We start from the raw sequence: 20,338 nt of genomic DNA on the forward strand, positions 1-20,338 counted from the left end.
GTTTGGCTAGACGCAGCTGTAACTGCGGAAACCCAGGCTGTCGTGTGGCATTACTAATAGGGTGACAATTACAGCAGCACCATTAATGTCAGCCACGCTGCTGCTTTCGCTCCCTATTAATCAGCCACAACAGTAGTTATTTTCACGGGATACTGTATACACACAGGAGCTGCCAAACGTGTGTTTATGGTTAAACTTTATCCCCTTCGGTCAGACATACTCACTACCTGAATGCACCCAAAAGTAAAGCTGCACATCAGCTCTGTTTACATAAGTCCCTCAGCTCTCTGTGAGCAGTGTGAAATTTTCAACTTTAGGCTTATATGTCATCCCCACACACTGCAAGTTCAGATTTCGTTCTCGCCTGCAGTGTTTCTGGCCGACTCTTGATGTGACAGAGTGAGAGACTGTTGACAAAGAAAGTGATGTGAAGAACCCAGAGGTCAAGTTTTTTTTCCCCCTCCTTTCAATATGAAAGGAGTCGCTTCCTGTCGAGGTATGCCACGCTTAAAGTGGGCCAGTTCTATTTGTGGTTGTGTAATGGTATGAAAGAACAACTGTGCAGCCCCTTACAAGGAGGCAGTGTGTACCCTCATTACCTTGTTAATGCTCCTTTGGCAAGCTGCTGTTTGGGGCGAGAGGTTAATGCCAGCTAAGCTTTATTTATTGTTCCCCCTAAAAAATGCTTAACAGATTTAATGTATAAGGTTACAGACGTGTCTGCTCCTGCTCTACGCCCCACCACTTCTAATAATGGTTTACTCTGGGAAAACACTGTATTTGCTGTTTGATAACGTGAAAAAGACTTTGTGATTCCTTGTCTGTGATCTGCAGACTTCTGCGTGAAGCCCTGTGGGATAAACACACAAAAGTATATACTATCGCGCTGACTATTCACCCTTCATGAAAAACGATGTGTACGCCCTTTCTGTCTGTAGCCCTTGCCCGCAGGTCCACATAGCCAGTAATCACCACAATAGTCTTGCCAATGTGAAAATCACATCACCAGGATGAGGAGCAGGAATTTGACCCCTTCGTGTCACAATAGCTCATGAGAGGCACTCAGTAAACACTTAACCCCCACTGGCCTCCAGTGACTGCACATACAGGGAGAATATTTGAAATTGACGCCACTTTTCTCCTGTCAGAGGATGACATCTTTTTTTCATATAGCGCTCTCTCTATCAAAACAATGAAAATAAGAGATGGAGTTTGATACTGTTGTGAAGTTGTTCAACAGCCTCCACTGCAAGAGGAAACTCTATTTGACAGTCAGGTCCACAAGTCCACATCTCAACAAAATATTTAACAAAGGTCTAGTCATTTTTTTCCAATTTTAATGTGCAAATGTCACAAATTAAACCCTTCTTACCTCATATAATGTGAAGAAACAACAGTTCAGCTCTTAAGTAGATCAATACACTGGTATAAATCCATAACGAGGTGTTCTAACATTTGAGGATACAGTTTGTCACCATAACTTGATCTGTTTGCGCCTCACTGACTCTTATCCTGTGTCTGATCAACAGGCAGATGTCTGCAGAGAGTTCAGCCAGTGGAAGTGTGTCCAGCGACCAGCATACAGTCTACAAAGCCATCTGTGGTCAAACAGGTGGGTCTGATGCTGCAGTTCAGCGTTGCAACTTGGCCTGTCGGTACTGTAGTCTGCCCATCTCCATGCCAGTGTCAGTGATCACAGCCAGGCATAGTGGACATTCCCCAGGGAGGACTGATAACCTCCACTGGATATTTTTAGCCAGCTCGTGCTCGCTCAGCGGTGTGCAGGATGTGTACATGCATTTTGCACACTGTAAAAGATAACTACATTGTCATAATGATAAATAGTGTTCAAGCCTAAATCACAACCTTGTTAGTAGAGTCAAGTGAGGTTTTGTTGGCTATTACATTACGATAGCTTGTGCCATGACCCTCTTAAGAGTTCATGCCAAGCAGAGATGAAGCAGCCAGATCTGAATGAGTATAAACAAACTTTTCAGTTCAGGATTAGGTCTTTTTGATCATATAGTCTTTATGTGTCCCAGAGTAGAGGTCAGATTACTGCTGAAGGATAAAGAGGCCTAACAGTGATGACATCTTCCTTCTGTAATGAGATCCAGTGATGGGAACGGTTTGGGCATTCCCATCTGTTGGTCATTCCTACGCAGTCGTAATTACTGTCCGTCCGCCAAAAGGGCTGTCCAGTCGTGCCCCAGAAATCACACTGAGAGAATGAAAAATACAGCTCAGACTTTGCTCCGTTTATTATGAGCAATGAACTCCAATTGTGGGTGGATGCACTCACGTGCGCCCTGTCATCCTGCCCTATTTCCACAACTCTTTCCATCCTGAGCAAAGTGTTGGGCTTATTGCAGTAACAGTGATATTAAGCAGTTTGCGCTGATGCACACGTTTGCCTGATCAAGGGCTTTTTCCACAGACCTACTACACGGATCATACTATTCATCACATCACGTGAGTGTCACAGCCGAGCCGTCCCAGGGATCAGCTTGTCGGAAAAACACAGTAGCTGTGCACCTCCCCGCTCTAAAATGAGTGTGTGTGTGTGTGTGTGTGTGTAACCAGAACATTTCTTTTCATTCTCCCTCTTCCCCCCAGACTATGGAGGCTGGCTTAGGTTAACAAACATCTTATAAACTCATCAATTACTGTAACTGGATCCGTTGGGAGAAGCTTCTGAATTTCATGAATGCATTTTTTCCGTCGTTCAGGGCGCAAAGGGTGGGGGAGATGCTTCCCTCCTGACTTAAAAAATGAATGTCTGAACTAAAGGAGAAGAAAAATCCCAGTACAAAAAACCAGTTAGCAACCATGAATGGGACTGGGAGTTGAACAGAGAGTCAGTGTAGTGCCGTGGAGGGAGGGGGGTGTTATTAAAAGGGTCACAGTCTTTGTGCGTCAGGTCTTTCTGCCTACCCAGTGTACCTTTGTAGCGAGATGACTGAGTTCCCCTGATTGACTCTGACAGGGAGTTAGAGCCAGGTCCAAATGGAGAGCATTCTCTATGATCAGCTGTCAACCATCATTAATCACACTCTCCCTTTATCTCTCTCCTCTCTTAATCTCTTCCTCTCTTTGCTCGTACAACTCTCCCTTTATCCTCTGAAAACTGTTCCTGCTCGCTCACCCTGTTTCCCCCCTTTTCCTTCTCTGCTTCTTCTGTGTTGGCTCGAGGGGTGGGGTTTTGATGAGGACCTATCAAAGCCTACAAACCTAGATTATATCGGCCACATGTGTTTTACAATGCTTCCCTTGAAGCTTTCTTGAAGTTCTCAGGGCTCCGCAGCTGCTGACTGAGGAGATTTATGGCTTTCAGTTTGAGGAGGAAATGAATGCTGCACTTGTGCCATTTTAATGGGCGTCTGATCATGTCAGGACGGATAGCTTAGGCCTCTCTCTCTGTCAAAATAAGACTGTGTGATGCCTTGTTGGGAAAGGAAGGTAGTTATTGGCTGTCATCCCCTTTTCAGATGTATTATGTAAGTTATTGGATGTTTTATTCGAAACAGATACACCTTTTTAGTCTGTGAATCACCATTCTTTGAAAATGTACTAGGTAAGATACAACTAGATAAGATCAAAAGTATGTAAGAGCAACAGTGAATGATTTACTAAGTCATTGTATTTAGTGTGACATTGCAAAGATCCTAAAATGATAAATTTAGATGACTGATTGTGCTGTTATCTAACTTCTGTTCCACACCATTGCACAAACTGTTGACATCATTTCTAGTTAGAAATGTCATTTGGAGCGTGACACGTTAGAAGGAATATTGTCCTTTTATCTTCCTTTTGCCGAGCTAGAGGAAGCTGCTTCCAGCGGTCATGTCATCGGATTGGAAGTCAGGGAGATGTTTTCGTTCTCCAGCTCAGTCAGGCCCCACGGTGTAAAAGAGCACAAAAATAAACAGAGTGTGCAGAGAGGGAATGAAAGGGAATACTGTTTGGGAGCACAAACACGGCAGCTCTAACTGTACTTGGAATGCCTTTTCTACTGGACAGCTGGCCGCGTGCCAGCCGATGGGATGAGAAGTCAAGGGGGGATAGCAGGACAAAAGGCCGAGCACTGAGATGAGCGAGCAGATCTGCTGCGGACCATGAATGATTAAAAAGATCAACAAAACATTCACCACGAGGGGTTTCATGTATTTTTTTCTTCTGTTGGGAAAACCTTGTGCTGCCCTTCTTCTTCTTTTTAGTAACTTGACTTTTATCCATCCCTTCCCAGGTCTTTCTGTGTACCACAAGCTGTTCCAGGGTCAGCAACCCGCTCACAGATGACAGGAAGGCAACCAGAGGCCCGTCCTGCCCCTCTGCTGGCCTGACAGGTGTCTCTGCATGTAACTACATCCTCACAGAGGTGTATTCTGGGAAAGGACAACAGCAGCACATGAAAGCATGCCAGACATCGAACAGGGCCCTATTAACTTCTCGGTGATACAGCCACAGACATGCGAGAGGATGGTCGGCGAGGCCAGGAATGCCCAGCTTTGACGCAGGTCGGGATTTTGTTGCGCAGCTCAACATCAGTTGGCCTTTTCAGCTCTCCTCTCCCCCCTTCTCCCCCTTCCCCTCATCCCTCTTGGCTTTACTCAGTCTATATACCAACAGTTGTGCGCCCTCATTCTCTCCATTCTACTGATGCCACAGAGAGATTTCACTGACAGATAGCCTTCAGCAGATGGTTCTTCAATGCCCCAGTGGCATTTTACATACGGGATTCAACAATTTATTCTTTACTCACGCATGAATGGCATGTGCACCGCGAGCCATTCATGTCGACTTTTTACTTCCTATAAAGTTACACAAACAGGTAAGATGGGGTTTTTGCTAACGAAAGGTTTTGTAGAGGTTGCCTGTGCAGCTTCTCTCCCTCACTCATATGAAAAAGTTTCTTTCACGTGTGGCTTCTGGCATCAGACACTCCAACTCCTGGCCCTTGTTTGAAGCCAAATTTCTGCCAAATCACACTCTATGGCCATTGCCTAAGACTGTGCTAGAGTAAAACATCCTTTAGGCTGAAAAAAAAAGGAAATTGTGAGTGTTAGAGCTCGAATATGAAAAGGCAGCCTTTCGCCCTTGACGATGTAACCCTGATGCCAGGAAGTTTTATCAACAATATAGTTGGCTTGTGATTGTTACTGTAAACTGTTGAGATGTTGTTGTTGTCCTCGGATGGACCAAATTTAATTTTAAAATGAAATAAGTTATTGTTATTGCATCAGTATATATTTAGTGTTTACCAAAAGGCCTTTTTCGGCCGGTTCTGTAGCTCAAAGCATAACATAAAGAGGAATTATGGTTATGCACAGCCTTGCCTACAATGAAGGTTAATGCTGCACCAGCAGACAATGTCCTTGTGGATATTCTGTTGCTTGGGACCATGTAGTGAGTTCACTCAGGGCGTGTTAATAGAATAAAACATATCTGTTATATATCAAGAGATTCAGCATATGTTTATGATGTCTTTGTTCAGAAATACTTGAATTTCATGCATGTCTTTTTCATATCAACTGATGATTCTCGTCAGGATGATTTTGCACAGATTGTGATTTCAATGCAGTACAACAGAACTGGTTTTAAGACACTTACTTGATGGTATTTTTTTGTAGTGATGTTGAACATGTTGTGGATTTACTGCTGTTAATGCCAGTGCATGCTGTGTTACAAGAATCCAACAGTAGAATCCAAATCGGTGTGTATATTCTCCTGTTGTTTACAGTCAGGCATTTAATCTGTTAATCTGCTGATTGTTCACAACACACATGCATGGAAATGTAATATTTTATGGACTCATCTTGGCAGTCTGTATGAAACAACATGGGAATGGAAGACCTCGAAAAAAGTAAAACATGCCGATCATGTCAGTAGATGTATTTGTTCCCCACACATGATGTACACTGGAAGTTGTCAGTGACTGGATTTGGATTTTTCTTTTCGCTTTGGTCATCCAAATTTATCCTGTTACCTTTAAAGGGACAATTCACCTCAAAATGAAAAATCCATATATTTCTCTTGTAGTGCCATTTGTCCATCTAGATTGTTTTGGTGTGAGTTGCAGAGTTTTTGAGATAACGGCCGTAGAAATGTCTGCCTTCTCTTAAATATAACGGAACAAGATGGCACTCGTCTTGTGGTGCTCAAAGCTCTCTTCCCTGAAATTCTGACCCGGTTTTTCAAGATAATCCACAGACCTTGTTGTGAGAAATTTCATGGAGGAAGTATTTTCTTTCCATATTACTGCTCAGAAAGGAATCGTGCAGCTCCCTCCTGGAAGAGAGGCTAACTAGCTTAGCTAATTAAGCTTGCTAACATTACAACTCAGCCCAGAGGAAAGACACAATATCCCTACAGTGCCTCGTCCATGAGCATCCTTCCGCTCAGTGATACTGTTGGCGGGTGCAGTTCGGGAGAAAGAAGATAGTTCCTACATGCAACTGCTCTCAACGAGGTCTGTGGATTATCTGGAGTAACAAAGTCATGATTTCTGGAAGGAGACATTGCTGTTCAGTTTGTCGAATGTATTATTTGAGTGCCATCTTGTTCCCTTATGGTATAAACAAGCTCGATGGATACATAGCGCTACAGGCAAGAGGAAAAAATATGTATTTTTGATTTGCATTGAACTTGCCCTTTAAAAAATAAGAGCTCTAAAATATATACTAAAAAACAGAAAAGATGAAAATAGAACAAATCTATCCAACTGTCCATTTTTTAATTAAAAAAAGGTGTTTCCAAGAGTAATAAGAAAAACATTTACAGTTCGTGATCTAGTTTAAGTGTTCACTTAGTGACATACATCGTCTCATACAACAGAAAGGCTTCACTGTAAAACAAAACAAAACAAAACAATCCCTGGAATCACCATCCTGTTGTATTACAGAGGTAAACATAACCATGGAAATACTACTTTGAAATAAAGGTTGGTTTCCAGCATGTTTGCTTTCTTTTTTTTTTTTCCTAAGGTCATTTTTATTCAACAGCATTTAATCCTAAACAAACAGTGTCAGGAGCTGTGGCGTGCACAGCGTCAGCTTCCAGCTCGGACGTTCGAAGGTGTCCTGTGTTGCTCTCTTTGGCATATTCCTATCATGCTGAGTTCAGTCTGCGTTCCCCGTCGTTTTCTCTTTTTGACTGCAATTACTTTACGTCTTTAAGAATGCAGTGGTCGTTGCAAGACAATTCTGTTTCTCTTTCATTGGGCTTTGAATACCGACGTTATGTAACACTGAGGTACAGGCTCTTCAAAATGCTGGAGTATTAAAAATAAAAACATGAGAGACGAGGCGATTCTTGAAGAGGTCTGATGGGTTTGAGAGCGTTAGTGGAGTGGTGTTTGACAAGTCTTCTTTGTAAATGCTGCCAATGATTTTAGAGGAGAGTGGTGGACTGCATCTTTCGAGAGAGAGAGCTCCGGCGAAGGCTGAAGCAGGGGTCGGAGGTACTCATGGAGGACGAACTGTACCACGCCCCCCGTCTAACCCCTCATACCCGCTCCTGAGTAGTGCTGGGAGCCGTCACATCCCATGTCTCTCGCAGGGCCCTGAAGCCTCAGACGCCTAGCTGCACTTGCAGGACTTGACCACCATGTTGGAGAGCTGCTCAACTTTAGGGGAGCGACCCACGTAGTAGAGGATGGTGAGGGGCTCCAAGTCCTGAGGAACACAGCAGGGTGACGCTGACGCTTCTGGGTTCAGGGTGTTGTACAGGCTCAGCAGCTTTGGAAGAAAAAGCAAAAGGAGATAGGCATCAGCAACAGTTCCAAATAGATTCATGACTTTAATATGATGTTTCACTTTGTCTCACCGAGCTGTGGGTGGTGTCTGCACTGCGAAGGTAAGGACAGGGACCAGAGCAGAAGTTAGCGTAGTACCCTTCAGGCTGATGGATCCACCTCCAGCCCAAATCCTGACGGAAATTAATATATAGTGGTCGCACACAGCAGTTCTCCTCATAATTGCTGCAGACAAGAGAGGACAGAAGAGATAACACACTTCACTTCGCGTATAACACACATATTTTATATGTTCTCCTCCCTATGGCCTCACAGCCGAGATGAGAGAGAGGTTTAGAAATTCCACTCTTAGGTGTGCCCTTATTTTCCCTCTTGGAGTCAGCCCAGGTGTCTTTGGTGCTGCCTGTCAGCCTGACAGAGGAAATCCAAAGCGGAGGAGACGGTGTGTGAGGGGAGGTAGCGTTTGCTGGTACCGGGACAGATCCCAACTTGTATCAGCTAATACCTCTGTCATGCTCGTCTGGGTGATTAACAAGCTTATTCTATGTATTCTGTGCCCACATGCTCTTCTTCCCTGCCATCGGTTTGAGACGTGACAGCTGATATTTCCATTTCATGTTGCCTTGGCTGGTGTACTACCTGACAATTTTGGAAGACCGCAATCATGGCCATTTTTAATGTATTTATTCATTTTCAATACATGACAGCAGCTGCAAGAAACCAAGGGAAAAAAACATTTAGCAAAATAAATAAGTGAAATTTGAGTATTCTTCTCTCCTTTTGAAATTTAAGATGTGCTCCCCTTTCATGTATTTTGGAATATGTCCAATGGATTTTAAGGTGTAGCATTCAAATCCAGTTTTAAAACGCAACCACCTTTTCTGGTTACTGTTTTTTTTTATACTGGTGGCATCTGAGGACAAAAGCAGTACATGCATCACCGCCTCCTGTCAGAAGATCTTGATGTAGCTAGCAAGTGCACTTGTGTTCGGAGGAAGTGAGAGAAGGACCTGGTGTATTTTTATTACTATTTTTCTTTTTAGAAACAGCTGTGTGCAGGATGCAGTGATGGAATGTAACTAAGTACATTTACTCAAGTACTGTGTTTAAGTACAATTTCATGAACTTTACTTGACTACCTCCACTTCATACGTCCATTCCACTGCATTTTGGGACAAATATTGTACTTACAAACATCAGAGACGAAGTAGCACATTTTTGAAATAATTTATGTTAAAAAAAATCTTTCACTTTTACCAAAGTAATACTGCATGATATCTTTACTTTTAATCAAGTATGACTTTAGGTTACTTTTTACAACATGGCCCTTTTTGTTGCTATGTAAGACCACTATAGAAATATAATATGATGAACGTTATCAGCATTCACAAGAAATGTCATGTCTTCATGTAATAATAAGCCAGCAGCACGATATAGCTTGGTAGCAAGGCCAACATAAAATCACATTATAAGCCAGTAGGTCCGCTGCCGTCTGACGATACAGAAGTATCCGCTGCCGTACCAACAGACTAGAGAGCAGCTTCTTTCCTCAGCTTCTTTCTCCAATTCATTCTCAGCAGACCGCCATGAAAAATAGTTTAATTTTCGTAATTCAACCTGGTGACAGGCTTTGAGAAAAACTGCATTGTAATGGCCAATCTTCTCGCTGATGGTCTCGTTTGCTAATGTAGGTCAAATAGAGGCATCGGTATTAAATTGAGAGAAAGTTCCCTGTGGTATGTTTAGCCAGCTTAGTGTTTAAAACATCAAAACTGGCTGTGCAGGTGTAGTCACTGACATGACTTAACAAAGTTAAAGACAATGAACAATAGTCTAAGCAGTGCATTTTCCACAAACGAGAAATTTTGCCTTACTTGAAGCAGTAATTGGTGTCGAGTGCCCGCTTGCGCCTGCGGGAGGAAGATTGGGCATCCAGCCTGTGGGACGGGAGCATCATGAGGATGAGGTGGGGGTAGAGCTGCTCCTTTTTATACTTCACACGGTTCAGCTCGTCATAGTCTGCTTCCATACCTGCAGGAGCGAGTCAGTTAGTCGGGAGGATACCAAGAAGAACTGCACAGAAATACAGAGGATTGTGTTGAGAGCTGTAAGGATGTCCGTGCTTTAAGAGCTGACTTCAGTGTAGTCAACTGTAACTTTTACAGAAGGATACTGTAAAATCCAGGCTGGGCTTTACTCATTTTTGGCCCAGTTTTCTGTCTTATTCAACACTGGTCCCTTCCGTTCTCCCCCATGGGCCTGTGTCTGCTCATCCAATCTACCCCTGATAGTTAAAGCAGTGGACATCTCAGGAGAGATGCTGCTGGTGGATATGTACGCCTCTCTTTAATTCGGGGCCAAGCGTCTGAGCGCCGTGGCAGCACATTCCTTGCGGCCAAGCCAGTCGGGAGTGTTCCCAGGACCGAGGGCCCGGGGGCCCCAGTGCTAAGTGAGATACCAGATCAATTGTATTCCCATGCTCTGTGTCCCTCTCTTCCTCTTTGAAAGGAAACCCATTATCTTAAGATTTCAAAAGGTGCTGCTGCTTGAGGACCAGTTTTCCTGGCGGAGAGCCAGTTCTCTGGATCTCAAAATGGAAAAAAAGTAGTTCTAGAGTTGGCACTGGGTCCAAACCAGCACCTGAACTGTTTTGGTCAACAGGTTGTTGAATATGATTCTTGTTTTAAGTTACATTGTGCAATGCCCTCCATTGGTGACATATCCTCGATTACAATGGTTCAACTCCAAGCACCAAGGTTCAACAAATGTTGGAAGGAGCCAGTTCAAGAACCAGAGATAATTTAGTGGAAAAGGGGTGGAAGAGACTAAATCAATGGCTCAGGTATCTTTTATTTGGCAGTGAATGTAATAAAACAGATAAACTTTTATGCAAATAAAGAAAAAAGTGAAAACTGACAAAGAAATCAAAAAAATCTGGACTTTCATCAAATCTTCTGCCACTTGTAGAGGATCCATTCTGCCAACATGGCAACACCAGATACAGTGTCCTCTAAAGGCCCTGTATAAAGAGGCTTATAGGATCATAATTAACATTAAGAGGGAAAAAAAACACCAATGCATGCCAATATCCACTGATAATATACTTCAATAATAGCAAAAAATCTAAAAATAGTTATGAAATGTTGGCAACATCTGAAACAGGCATTATAAACTCAAACTGGAACCAAAAACAAACTCCTAGTATAACAGTTTATATTAGCTCCTGAGACTCGCTAATGCAGATCATCCTAAAACCAGCACTGCCTCAAGAGTGCTAATCCGAACAAACCAAATTGTTCAACAAACACAAGATGCCTATCTGAAACATTAGACAAATGAAACCAAATTCAAACACACATAAATGTTATCTGGCTCTTGATCCTAAATATAAGATGGAAGAACTTATTTTATCTAAAGCGGAGACAGGAAGACAGAAAAAAAAATGGCAGAAACCAACACAACACAGGAGATTGTGACTGAGATGTGCTCTCAAAATGGGACAAATTTTATCAGAGAAGAATTCTTGAAGACACTGCAGTTATTCATACCCCAATTTTACAAATAATATGAAAATATGCAAGGTATTTAAAGGAATAGTTGGCCATTTTTTTGGAATATGTTTATTAGCCTTCTTACTGCGAGTTAAATGATAGATAGATAGATAGATAGATAGATAGATAGATATATTTCCCATAATGTATATTTTTAACGTCACATTATATAGCTGTGTGCCATAAACCAGGCATCAGACTGTAAGAACATCCCACTTAATTTGACTTTCAATCAATTGTAACAATCCTAAGAATTAATTTAGCACAGCTGCTGTTGTTGTTAGTGGTGCTGGGTCAGGCATGTGTGAACTGACCAATCAGAGCAGACTGGGTATTCAGGAGGGGGTCCTTAAAGAGACAGGAGTTGTCTTTTTTGAGCATTAAAGCATGTAAACCCATTCTAGTAGTAACCCAAAATAAAATTATGAACCTGAAAATTAGCATAATATGTCTCCTTTAATTCACTAAGACTAGTCAATGACACGCAAACAACAACATTTGCTCATACAAATCCAAACCATCTCACTTTCTGTCACATCCCTCTCGATTAAATGCAGTCTCACCTTTGAACTTGACCTCCAGCACCTCATTGGCATTCTCGATGATGTCACCATTAGGTCTGAAAGTGTGACAGGGACAATGCACACTGATCTCCAGGCCAAGATTGGTCTCTGAGGGGGAAACAAGAGCGGCGGGATGTAAATAGCTGACATTTTTTCCCTGGGGCCATTATCCTTCATTTCAAACGAACCAGCACTCTTTGGCAGGACATGTAACTAATAAGGTGTGATGCAAGGAAAAACTTGAGGTGTCCCACACTCACGTCGGTACATCAGCCATTCCCTCACTGTCTCTGTGACATCAAAGGAGACCCACTCTTCCGTTCCCTTGGTCAGGACGTTCTTGCCCCCAATGTAGCGCTGTTTGGCTTTGGGGTCGTCTTTCTGGAGGATCTGCGAGGAAAGATGAAAATGTGACCCAGCTGCATAAACTCTCTTTCTTTTACACACACACACACACACACACACACACACACACACACACACACACACACACACACGCTGAACCAGAGCTGTCTGTCTGAGCCAGACTCTCCAGGATGCCTTGGGCCAAATGTCTACTCCTCATGGAAAAAGTGACTCCCTGTGTTGATATCCCCATTTTGCAAGTTAATGCCTGCGTGTTACCCTCCTGCCAATGAGAACCTGGCTGTCCTTCACATCAGCAGTTCAAACTTTGACTCGAGCCGGGCTCCCAGATGCAGTGTCAGGCGGTTCAGAAACGAAAAGCAGGGGTTGCAGGTATCTCTTAACTGTGTTATCGTGTGGAGACCCCAAATATACAAAACTGGCGATGGAGGAAAATGCAACAGTGTGGTTCAGACATTCCTATCTCCATCAGCACCTCCCTGAACAAAGGTGTTTATCTGCAGTGAGAAATGTGCATGTTTGGGTGGCGGGTATGGGCACTTAGCCCCACAGCGGTGCTATGGATAACCAGGTTCCTGAACATTGTCAGGATCTAATCTGTCTTCCTGTGGGAACGAGGGGCCACCAGGCTGCCAGCGTCAGCCCTCTGCCAATCAGCTCCAGCCTGAAAAGTGCGGGGGCGAGCAAGCAGCTCCATTTACTCCCCCGGTGGGTGACCCTGCCTCTATCTCCTCCTAGGCCCCTGGAAACAATCTGAGGGCCTGACAGTCTGTATTCAGAGCCGGCCAGAGCCTTGCCTCAGAGGCGGTATGCAGTCCGGAGACGCTTGTCTCCCTGGCAGGAAATGTTGGAACCTGATCATTACTCCTAGTCTCTCACGGGAGATTAATGAGGAAAAAAAAAAAACCTTGCCACCCCGCACACACAGACATCTAACAGATGCATGCTTTGACACACTTTAAAAAAATGCTCATAAATACACAAGTGCAGGTGGGGATCTACAGCACGGACCCCTCTGTTGAAAGCACAGCACCTTACTTGATCTAACAAGGATGGACAACTGCTCCGAGATTGACAGCTAGGAAAGAAGAAACTGCCGAATGGTGATCTAGGGTTTCTCAAAGACGGCTGTGCAAGCTCTTAAATTTGTCCTAATGCAGAATCCATTTGACTGTAAGCACATGGAATAATGATCAGCACATGAGAAGAGAGGAAGAGAGGGAGTCGGACACCCTAATATAAATGTTTTCATCTTTCTCGCTGACCTGCAGAGGGCCGGCCTTCGGAGACAAATCGAGCGCATTACCCCCCCGCGCTCTGCTAACAGTGGAAAGGAACGGTCAGTTCTCACACCTGGTAGAGCTCAATCCTCTGCTCGTTTCTCTTGGCGCCGGGGTTGGGGATCCGCAGGGCTCGGAACTCGGCGCGGAACAAGTTGGTGGAGTTCTTCTCCATGGCGGAGACGTTGAAGCGGAATACCTTGGAGGTGATCCCCTTAGGGCAGTAGGGGAGGTCATCTGCAGGGAAAGTGGAAATGATGACTCAACAGATGTTATTAAATATCTCCTTTTTTAAAAAAAACATCAAATTGGATCTCTCATTGTTGCTTTTGTCAGAATCCTTTTGAGCTCTTTCCCATCTGTTCCCTCACTGTGTACATGTTATCAAAGCCTATTTTCCACTGACATCGCAACAGGGGTGGACATGTTTACCATCTGATTATTGATAACCCTTTTTACAAAGGATTCCCCTCAACAAACCTTGTATTATTATTGTTTTTACTATTTCTTTTCCATTCCAGAGAAACGTGGGCCATTACCGCGCACCATCTGCTTATGCTTTGTGCGGTCCGAGTTAGCAACAAGTTGAAGTCATGAAATGAAAACCAAATGTCCCATGTGCGGTGGTGGTGGTGGAGGAGCAGGCTGCAGTGGGACGACAGCGTGCTCCTCCTCCGCCCACCAGCTCTGGAGCCCAACAGGTGCTCAGAGGGCTCAGACAGCAGCCAAGTTATTCCCTGGAACTGAGAGGAGCATGTGGGCTCACGTGCTGGATCAGAACAATACCTGAGAAACCGGCGAGGAGGGGGACTCCATCGTGACAGTTAACACCACTGAGTGCATGCTTGACAAGCAATAACATGCTGTATTATAGGTATGCGTTTGTGTGTGATAGTGCGGTGACCTTTAGCAGAATCAGCTAAACAAATGGCCACATTGTGACTCTATCTTGAAAAGCTTCCTGTTGTACTGAAACCTTTTAATGCCATTGAACAGTTTATTAATTTAACAGGCCAAGCACATGCAGTGTTGAGCAAAACAAGCACATAGCAAACTTTTTATGGGCCAAGTGGAAACAGTCATTTACAGCCAAGCCATGGCTAATTTATTACCCCAAGCTTTAAGCTTTACTAGCACGCCTCAGATTTGCTGGTGGCGTAAAGAAAAAAAAGGGAGAACTGCACCTTTAGCTGATTTGCACCTCAAGCAGGACAAATGGAAACTCAGAGGTTCAGTTGTTCCTGTGTCACGCAGAGGGAACTTGCACATCTCCGAGTGTCTGTACTTCATTTGACCCATAATCCTATTTCTGTGTCCTCCCAGTCATTATCTGATATTTCCACAAAGCTTTTTTTAAAAACTTTCCCTATTTATAGGTGACCTTTTCAGCATTCATCCCCCGCCAGATATCTGTCCAGTGTTTTCCACACAATCTATAAGGAGGAAACCTCAGTAGCCCTTTCCTCCCCTCACTCACTGCTCCGTCTCCCCCCGTCTCCCCACTCTGCCTCCCCCACAGAAGGTGGAAAGCCCCACTTGGAGGGGAGATTTGAAATTCTAATCAAGTCTTTGGTTTCCTTTTGGATGACCTCATTTTTCCCATTGCAATGGTTTTAGGTGGATTTCACATTATGGCTTATTTTTGCCAAGGGTCTGAAAGGTAATTTGTTCCATGTTGGTAAGTGGAGGGGATTGCTTTGCATAATTAAAATGAAATACATTCACCAATTTACTGACCCTCACCATTTTGAGATGATAGCTCAGGGTCTTATTCCTGCTGTTAAATCCACTCAGAAATCAATGATTTTGAGTTTTTTGCTGTTAGATATTATCTAAAAAAAGAGCACACTCTTCTAATTTAAGCATCAAGGAAGTAAACAAATTAGATTTATTGTTCGGACTACTGTTTCACTTAAATTACACGCTGTTCTTCTTAACTCAGACTCTAATGAGAGAATTTAGTTTTACTGCAGGACCTTCTCATTAACACGCTTGCAAAAGCTTATTTATAGTCACAAATAAAAGCCTGAACAACAAAATGATGGCCAGTTGATCTCATTCTCGTATTAACACTCAATTTATTCGAAGATTGATGGGCTTTAAAAGAGGGATTTAGAGGTACATCTGTAGAGGAAGGCCTGAGGACAGGCGTGCCTCGCCCAGACGCTTTCGACCACACTTGACACATGCTAACCCTCCAGTGTCTGTCTGGGATCCTCTGCTCTCATGACACACAAATGCCCTGATAAAAAAAGAAAAAGCTCTCAGGAATCACCTCTGCTTGCCCTTTTGCCCGGAGGATTGTCCGTGATGTCAGTCTCTCCAGAGCTTTGTGGAGGTAAACAAAGGAAATAGGAAGCATAAGGCAGCAGGTGCTAGCCAGCTGCTGAGGTGTCTCGGTCTTATAGAGGACAACAGAGATTTCTTTGGAAATTTACTAGTTAGAGTGTCTGAAATTAGAATTTGTTGGTATGCATTGGTATTGCAATACTCATGACCCAGATATTAAGCCTTAATAAGACATATTTTTGTATTAGAGTCTCATTTCTCCACTTCCTGCTGTGGCAGACACTGACTGTGGCAGGTCACTACACCAGATGAGATAATGTGCTGCAGCTCTGTTCTGTAGAAAAACAACTTTTTTTCCACTTGATTAAGGATGAGGAAGCAAAAAATGGCTAAGGCGTGGGAGCTGGGGGGAGAGAGATGCTGTTTCTTTGGGAACAGGCCAAAGACCTCTGTCTCTGTTTGTTCAGATGACATCATCTTTCTACTATCCTGTATACCAGATACCCTGCTGTCCTCAGCGCTCGTCCTCGTTTCTTACTGACCCAACACTGAATCAATGATTGGCTTGAAATTTCACTGAAACTGCATGCTTTGAGATGAGCTTTCTAATTTAAGCGCTGGTGAATTCTTAAACTGTTATTGTGCCAAAGGTCATCCTCCAGTTCAGCTGTGTCTTTATCTCCCTTCTTCAACAGCATTTGGTTTATGAGGATAGAAATGAGCCGCGCTGACCTCCTCATGCACCAGAAAGGGAAGATCTACAGCTGCCCAGTCTCGGCTATGCTTCATCTAGACACAAAATGGCACATGCCTTGATTTGCATTTGTAGTAATGTCTAGCAGAGTAGTCTGGAGCAAGTGGCGCATTCAAGTATGAGAGAAAAGTTTCTGTTTAACTTTTTAACTGGGCACGAAAAAAAGCAAAACTTGACTGTGGTCCCAAACACTCCCACCTTCCAAAAACGGTGAATGTAAAACTCATTATATCCAGCAGGAATGAAAATGAACTACACTGCAAAATTATCAAGGTGACAGACATTATGTTCCTACACACTGCAACATGCCCCGCTCGCTTTACAATTACATAATGGAAAGGGTGAGAAAAGTGCTAATTAATGTATGTTGGCAGCCTCTGTTCATTTCTTTAATATCCTCCTTGGGTAAGCTGGTTAGTGCATGAAGTGCTGCCAGCAGCAAGTCAAGTTCATGCCTTGTATTATCACCTACAGCATGAGACCAGCGTGATGTGTCCTGGGCACCTGGCCATCACTGATCCCACTCCTCAGACCTCTTGTTTGTTTTGGGAGCTCTGGCTACCTCTGACCAGTGGATAAACCCCGAGCTGTGTATTTTTGAATGTCAGAGGCACTTTGTGGGACCTGTGAAATGGATTTGATTCAGGGCTATAATGCTGGAACCGGCGGAGGCTCTGCTTAATGTCACAGTACAGCATAAACACCTGTTGATTTCAAAATGGCAACACCATGCACTAACCGGCCTCTGACCCCAACTGAATGGGCACACATCCAACTCTTCCACTTAAAAGCTGACTTTCTCTGGAGAATCTGCTGCTCGGCGAGCTTCTGTTTCTGATTTCTGGAACGATCAATGGACCATAGTTTATACAGGAAATACCAATATGGATGAACAAGGGAATTAGATCATAACACAGAGCTGCTCGACTCCTTGCTACTAGAAAGAAATAGTAATAGGGAAATAGAAGTGAGAGTCGTAACAGTGGATGAAAAATATTGGGAAACTCACGGCCAGAAAATGGAAATGAGGTATTGGAGTTGGCAATAAATACTAGACTTAACTGCCTGAGAATTTTCCCCGCTTAGGAATGTGTCAGACTTAGGCTGGAGTTCCCATGGCTTTGGTGTGAGGTATGTATGAGGAATGGTGCTCATTCCAATTAGACTGTTTACTTTGCCCTCTCCTTTGCGCGTCGCTCCGCTGCTCACAGGCGCGTCCGTGCGTAAAAGCTGCACAGACACGAGTGGACCTAACGCCAGCTGGAAAAATTAAGATCCCTGTTTTTGACACTGTGGGCTCACCTGTAATAATTGTGTATCTAGGCCAGATAAAGGTTTATAGCTCAGTGAGCGTAAATAGATTCGCACAAGTCAGTTTAGAAAGGCATTTGGAGCAGGTTTGAGCACCTTGGCTGAAGGCGCACTGGCAAAAATAAAACACCTTGCCAATCACAAATAACTGCTCCACCCTATATATTTTAATGACCCACATCCAAAACGTCAAAGCGTTGCAGTTTATTGGGTGAGTATAGGAAGTTGCAAAAGAAACACTTGAATTACACGATCATAAACAACACTTACTGTTTTCTGGCGGACCATTGATCATGTTGAACTTGTAAATCTCTTTGGCATAGTATTCAGTCTCCGTGTTATCCTGCCCGCAACTCTGCTGCCTGTCTCTCCCCAGCTCCTCAATCAGCTCCTTGGTGCTGTTATAAAGCGCCAGAACCTGAAACGGCACTTGACTTGGACCTGTTGTTTCAGGCGGACTGGTCAGCCGGAGTTTACTGAGGATCTGTCCCCGGACCGCCTCTACTCTCTTTTTCTTTATGTGGTCGATGTCCACAGTGGTGCAAGTGGATAGCGACAAAGTCATTGTCACAAAGTTTGAGAGGAGGAAAAACAGGAGTGCTTTGCCCAGATTCATATTTCACTCTGCGTTCCGCTCACAAACTGAGGCTTGTCAAGTAAAAGAAGACAGAACAAAACTAAATTCCGATCTGAAACAGGATCCCTTTTCTCTTTTCATTCAGGTCGTGAGTGAGTTCTGTTCCTGGAGGATTCCCATTTTCTCAAGTGCTATGTCATCTTTGCCAAATGCGCATTCGCATGGGAGAAAATCCGTGCCATTTTTTTTTTGGTTTGTTTTTGTTTTGGATAACAATCTCAACTCTTCATTAAAACTGCTTATCCTACTCTTCATTCCCTCTTGTCTCATGCGAGCATCTCTTCTCTCCTTCCTCAGTTTTCAGTTTCTCCATCGCATTGGGCTCTTTCCATCCACTTGTGCTTATGGAGTCAGTGCGCCTCGCTGCTATCTCCCTGCAGTCCAGCCACAAACACACTCGAGCGCTCTCCACTCTCACTCATAATTTATAGTCACGAGCTGTGACGTTTTTTTTAAGGGGGCGGGGCAGCGAGTTATAGCCTCTATTCGGACGATGAGATGTGTCCTAATCTGAAACGCATTTAATTAGACTCGACGTCGAGATTGTTTTTCAATCAGACTTTAAATAAAACCGTGCGTAATATTGGGCAATATGTGATTGCGCAAGAGAGAATCCCCACTGATTTACCAAGGGAGTACTTTGTTTTTCTGCCCTTTCTACAGATGGAGAGGACAAACACGGTTGTATTATATGATATGAGACACTAAGTTAAGCATGTTTTGCTGTATGCTCATACATTTCTATAAGGACCCTTGACCTGACTGGGGGACCATTCAGTAAACTTTGATAATATAGTCTTTGGACAATATTATCTATATCCAAAACAAAGCTTTGGAGGAAAATCAAATGCAGATGTAAGGCCAAAGTTAGGGCTAACAAAAGGGAACTTGAAGGTGCACAGGGAGCCCAGCCAGCTGCTGTGATCCGCTCCATGCGGCTACCGTTCAAAAACATAAAACATGCGCAACAGCGACATCTAGCGAACAGTCAGGGGAAAGTTCAGATCCCCTCCTTTCTCAGACTGTGGCTGCATGTGTAAACTGTGGCAGGCCACATGATGTGATGGGGTTGTATGGGATCAGGAATTGATGTGAAGGGGAAATGATAAAAGCGTAGGAGTTGTGGGAAAGATGCTGTTTGTTTTCGTTAAAGGGAAACTCTGAATCTGATTGTTTAGATGACATCATTTTTGTGCTGTCCCTCAGAGCTGGTCCTCATTTTTGACTGAAGCAACACTGAGTCAGTGATTGGCCGATCGTTCACTGTAACTGCATGCTTCAGTGTGCAAGGCATGGGCTCTCTAATTTTAGAAAATAGTCACTTGATTCTTAAGTGTTTTCATCAGTCGAGATATCTGTGTTTGTGACACTGTGCATTGCAATTTGGTGACACAATGGACCAGTATGGGTCACTGATGTACCAGAGACAGCTAGATTGGTGTGGTATCTAGGGACAAATTCCTCCTGGGCTTTTAACTGTACAATAGGGAAGACAGTACAAAGATAAACATTCCTGATGCATAAGGGATGAATTATTTTTAGAGGCATTTATAGTCATCATCATCATCATCATCATCATCATCATCATCATACTCAGCAGCAGCAACAGTGAAGTCTGTTGGGAATTGACCTGCTTAAAGGCACAAAAACAGTCAACTTCATAATATCTCCCCAACATTCCGGATATTTGGCCTGAATAAGAAAGGAATTTTGTTTCATTGGTTGTGGGAGTGTCCAAAGACACAGGCCTATTTTAGGGAAATATTGTCAAATGCTTATCACAGATAACTAAAAGTAACATCCCATTGAGGACAAAATTGCGAGCACTTAGAGT

General features: G+C 43.6%; 2 protein-coding genes across 5 annotated transcripts in view; one reads left to right on the forward strand and one right to left on the reverse strand.

Annotated features, from left to right (window-relative positions):
* Positions 1–6,954, forward strand: part of ttll5 (tubulin tyrosine ligase-like family, member 5) — a 47,980-nt gene extending 41,026 nt beyond the window's left edge. For all 4 annotated transcript variants that reach the window (XM_084381297.1, XM_084381300.1, XM_084381299.1 and 1 more), the window contains 2 exons: positions 1,530–1,612; positions 4,247–6,954. In XM_084381297.1, coding sequence (XP_084237423.1) covers positions 1,530–1,612; positions 4,247–4,299 — 136 coding nt within the window. In that variant the 3' untranslated portion in view covers positions 4,300–6,954. The remainder of the gene's footprint in view (positions 1–1,529; positions 1,613–4,246) is intronic.
* tgfb3 (transforming growth factor, beta 3) lies at positions 6,717–18,888 on the reverse strand. The gene is made up of 7 exons (XM_084381302.1): positions 18,138–18,888; positions 13,587–13,750; positions 12,128–12,257; positions 11,868–11,975; positions 9,628–9,784; positions 7,825–7,978; positions 6,717–7,736 (listed from the first exon to the last, which is right to left on the reverse strand). Exons 1-7 carry the CDS (start codon positions 18,481–18,483, stop codon positions 7,578–7,580), a joined length of 1,218 nt encoding a protein of 405 aa, XP_084237428.1. The 5' UTR covers positions 18,484–18,888; the 3' UTR covers positions 6,717–7,577.
* Positions 18,889–20,338: the final 1,450 nt, after the last annotated feature.

Source organism: Pagrus pagrus (assembly GCF_965226575.1).
Source record: "Pagrus pagrus genome assembly, chromosome: 18".
NCBI lineage: Eukaryota > Metazoa > Chordata > Actinopteri > Spariformes > Sparidae > Pagrus > Pagrus pagrus.

Coding starts and splice junctions, on each gene's coding strand:
- tgfb3 (XM_084381302.1), bottom strand. CDS start 18,483: ATGAATCTGGGCAAAGCACTCCTGTTTTTCCTCCTCTCAAACTTTGTG. Junction 7,979..9,627: donor GACACCAATTACTGCTTCAA/GTAAGGCAAAAT, acceptor TCTTGTCTGCAG/CAATTATGAGGAGAACTGCT. Junction 7,737..7,824: donor CAGACACCACCCACAGCTCG/GTGAGACAAAGT, acceptor TTTCTTCCAAAG/CTGCTGAGCCTGTACAACAC.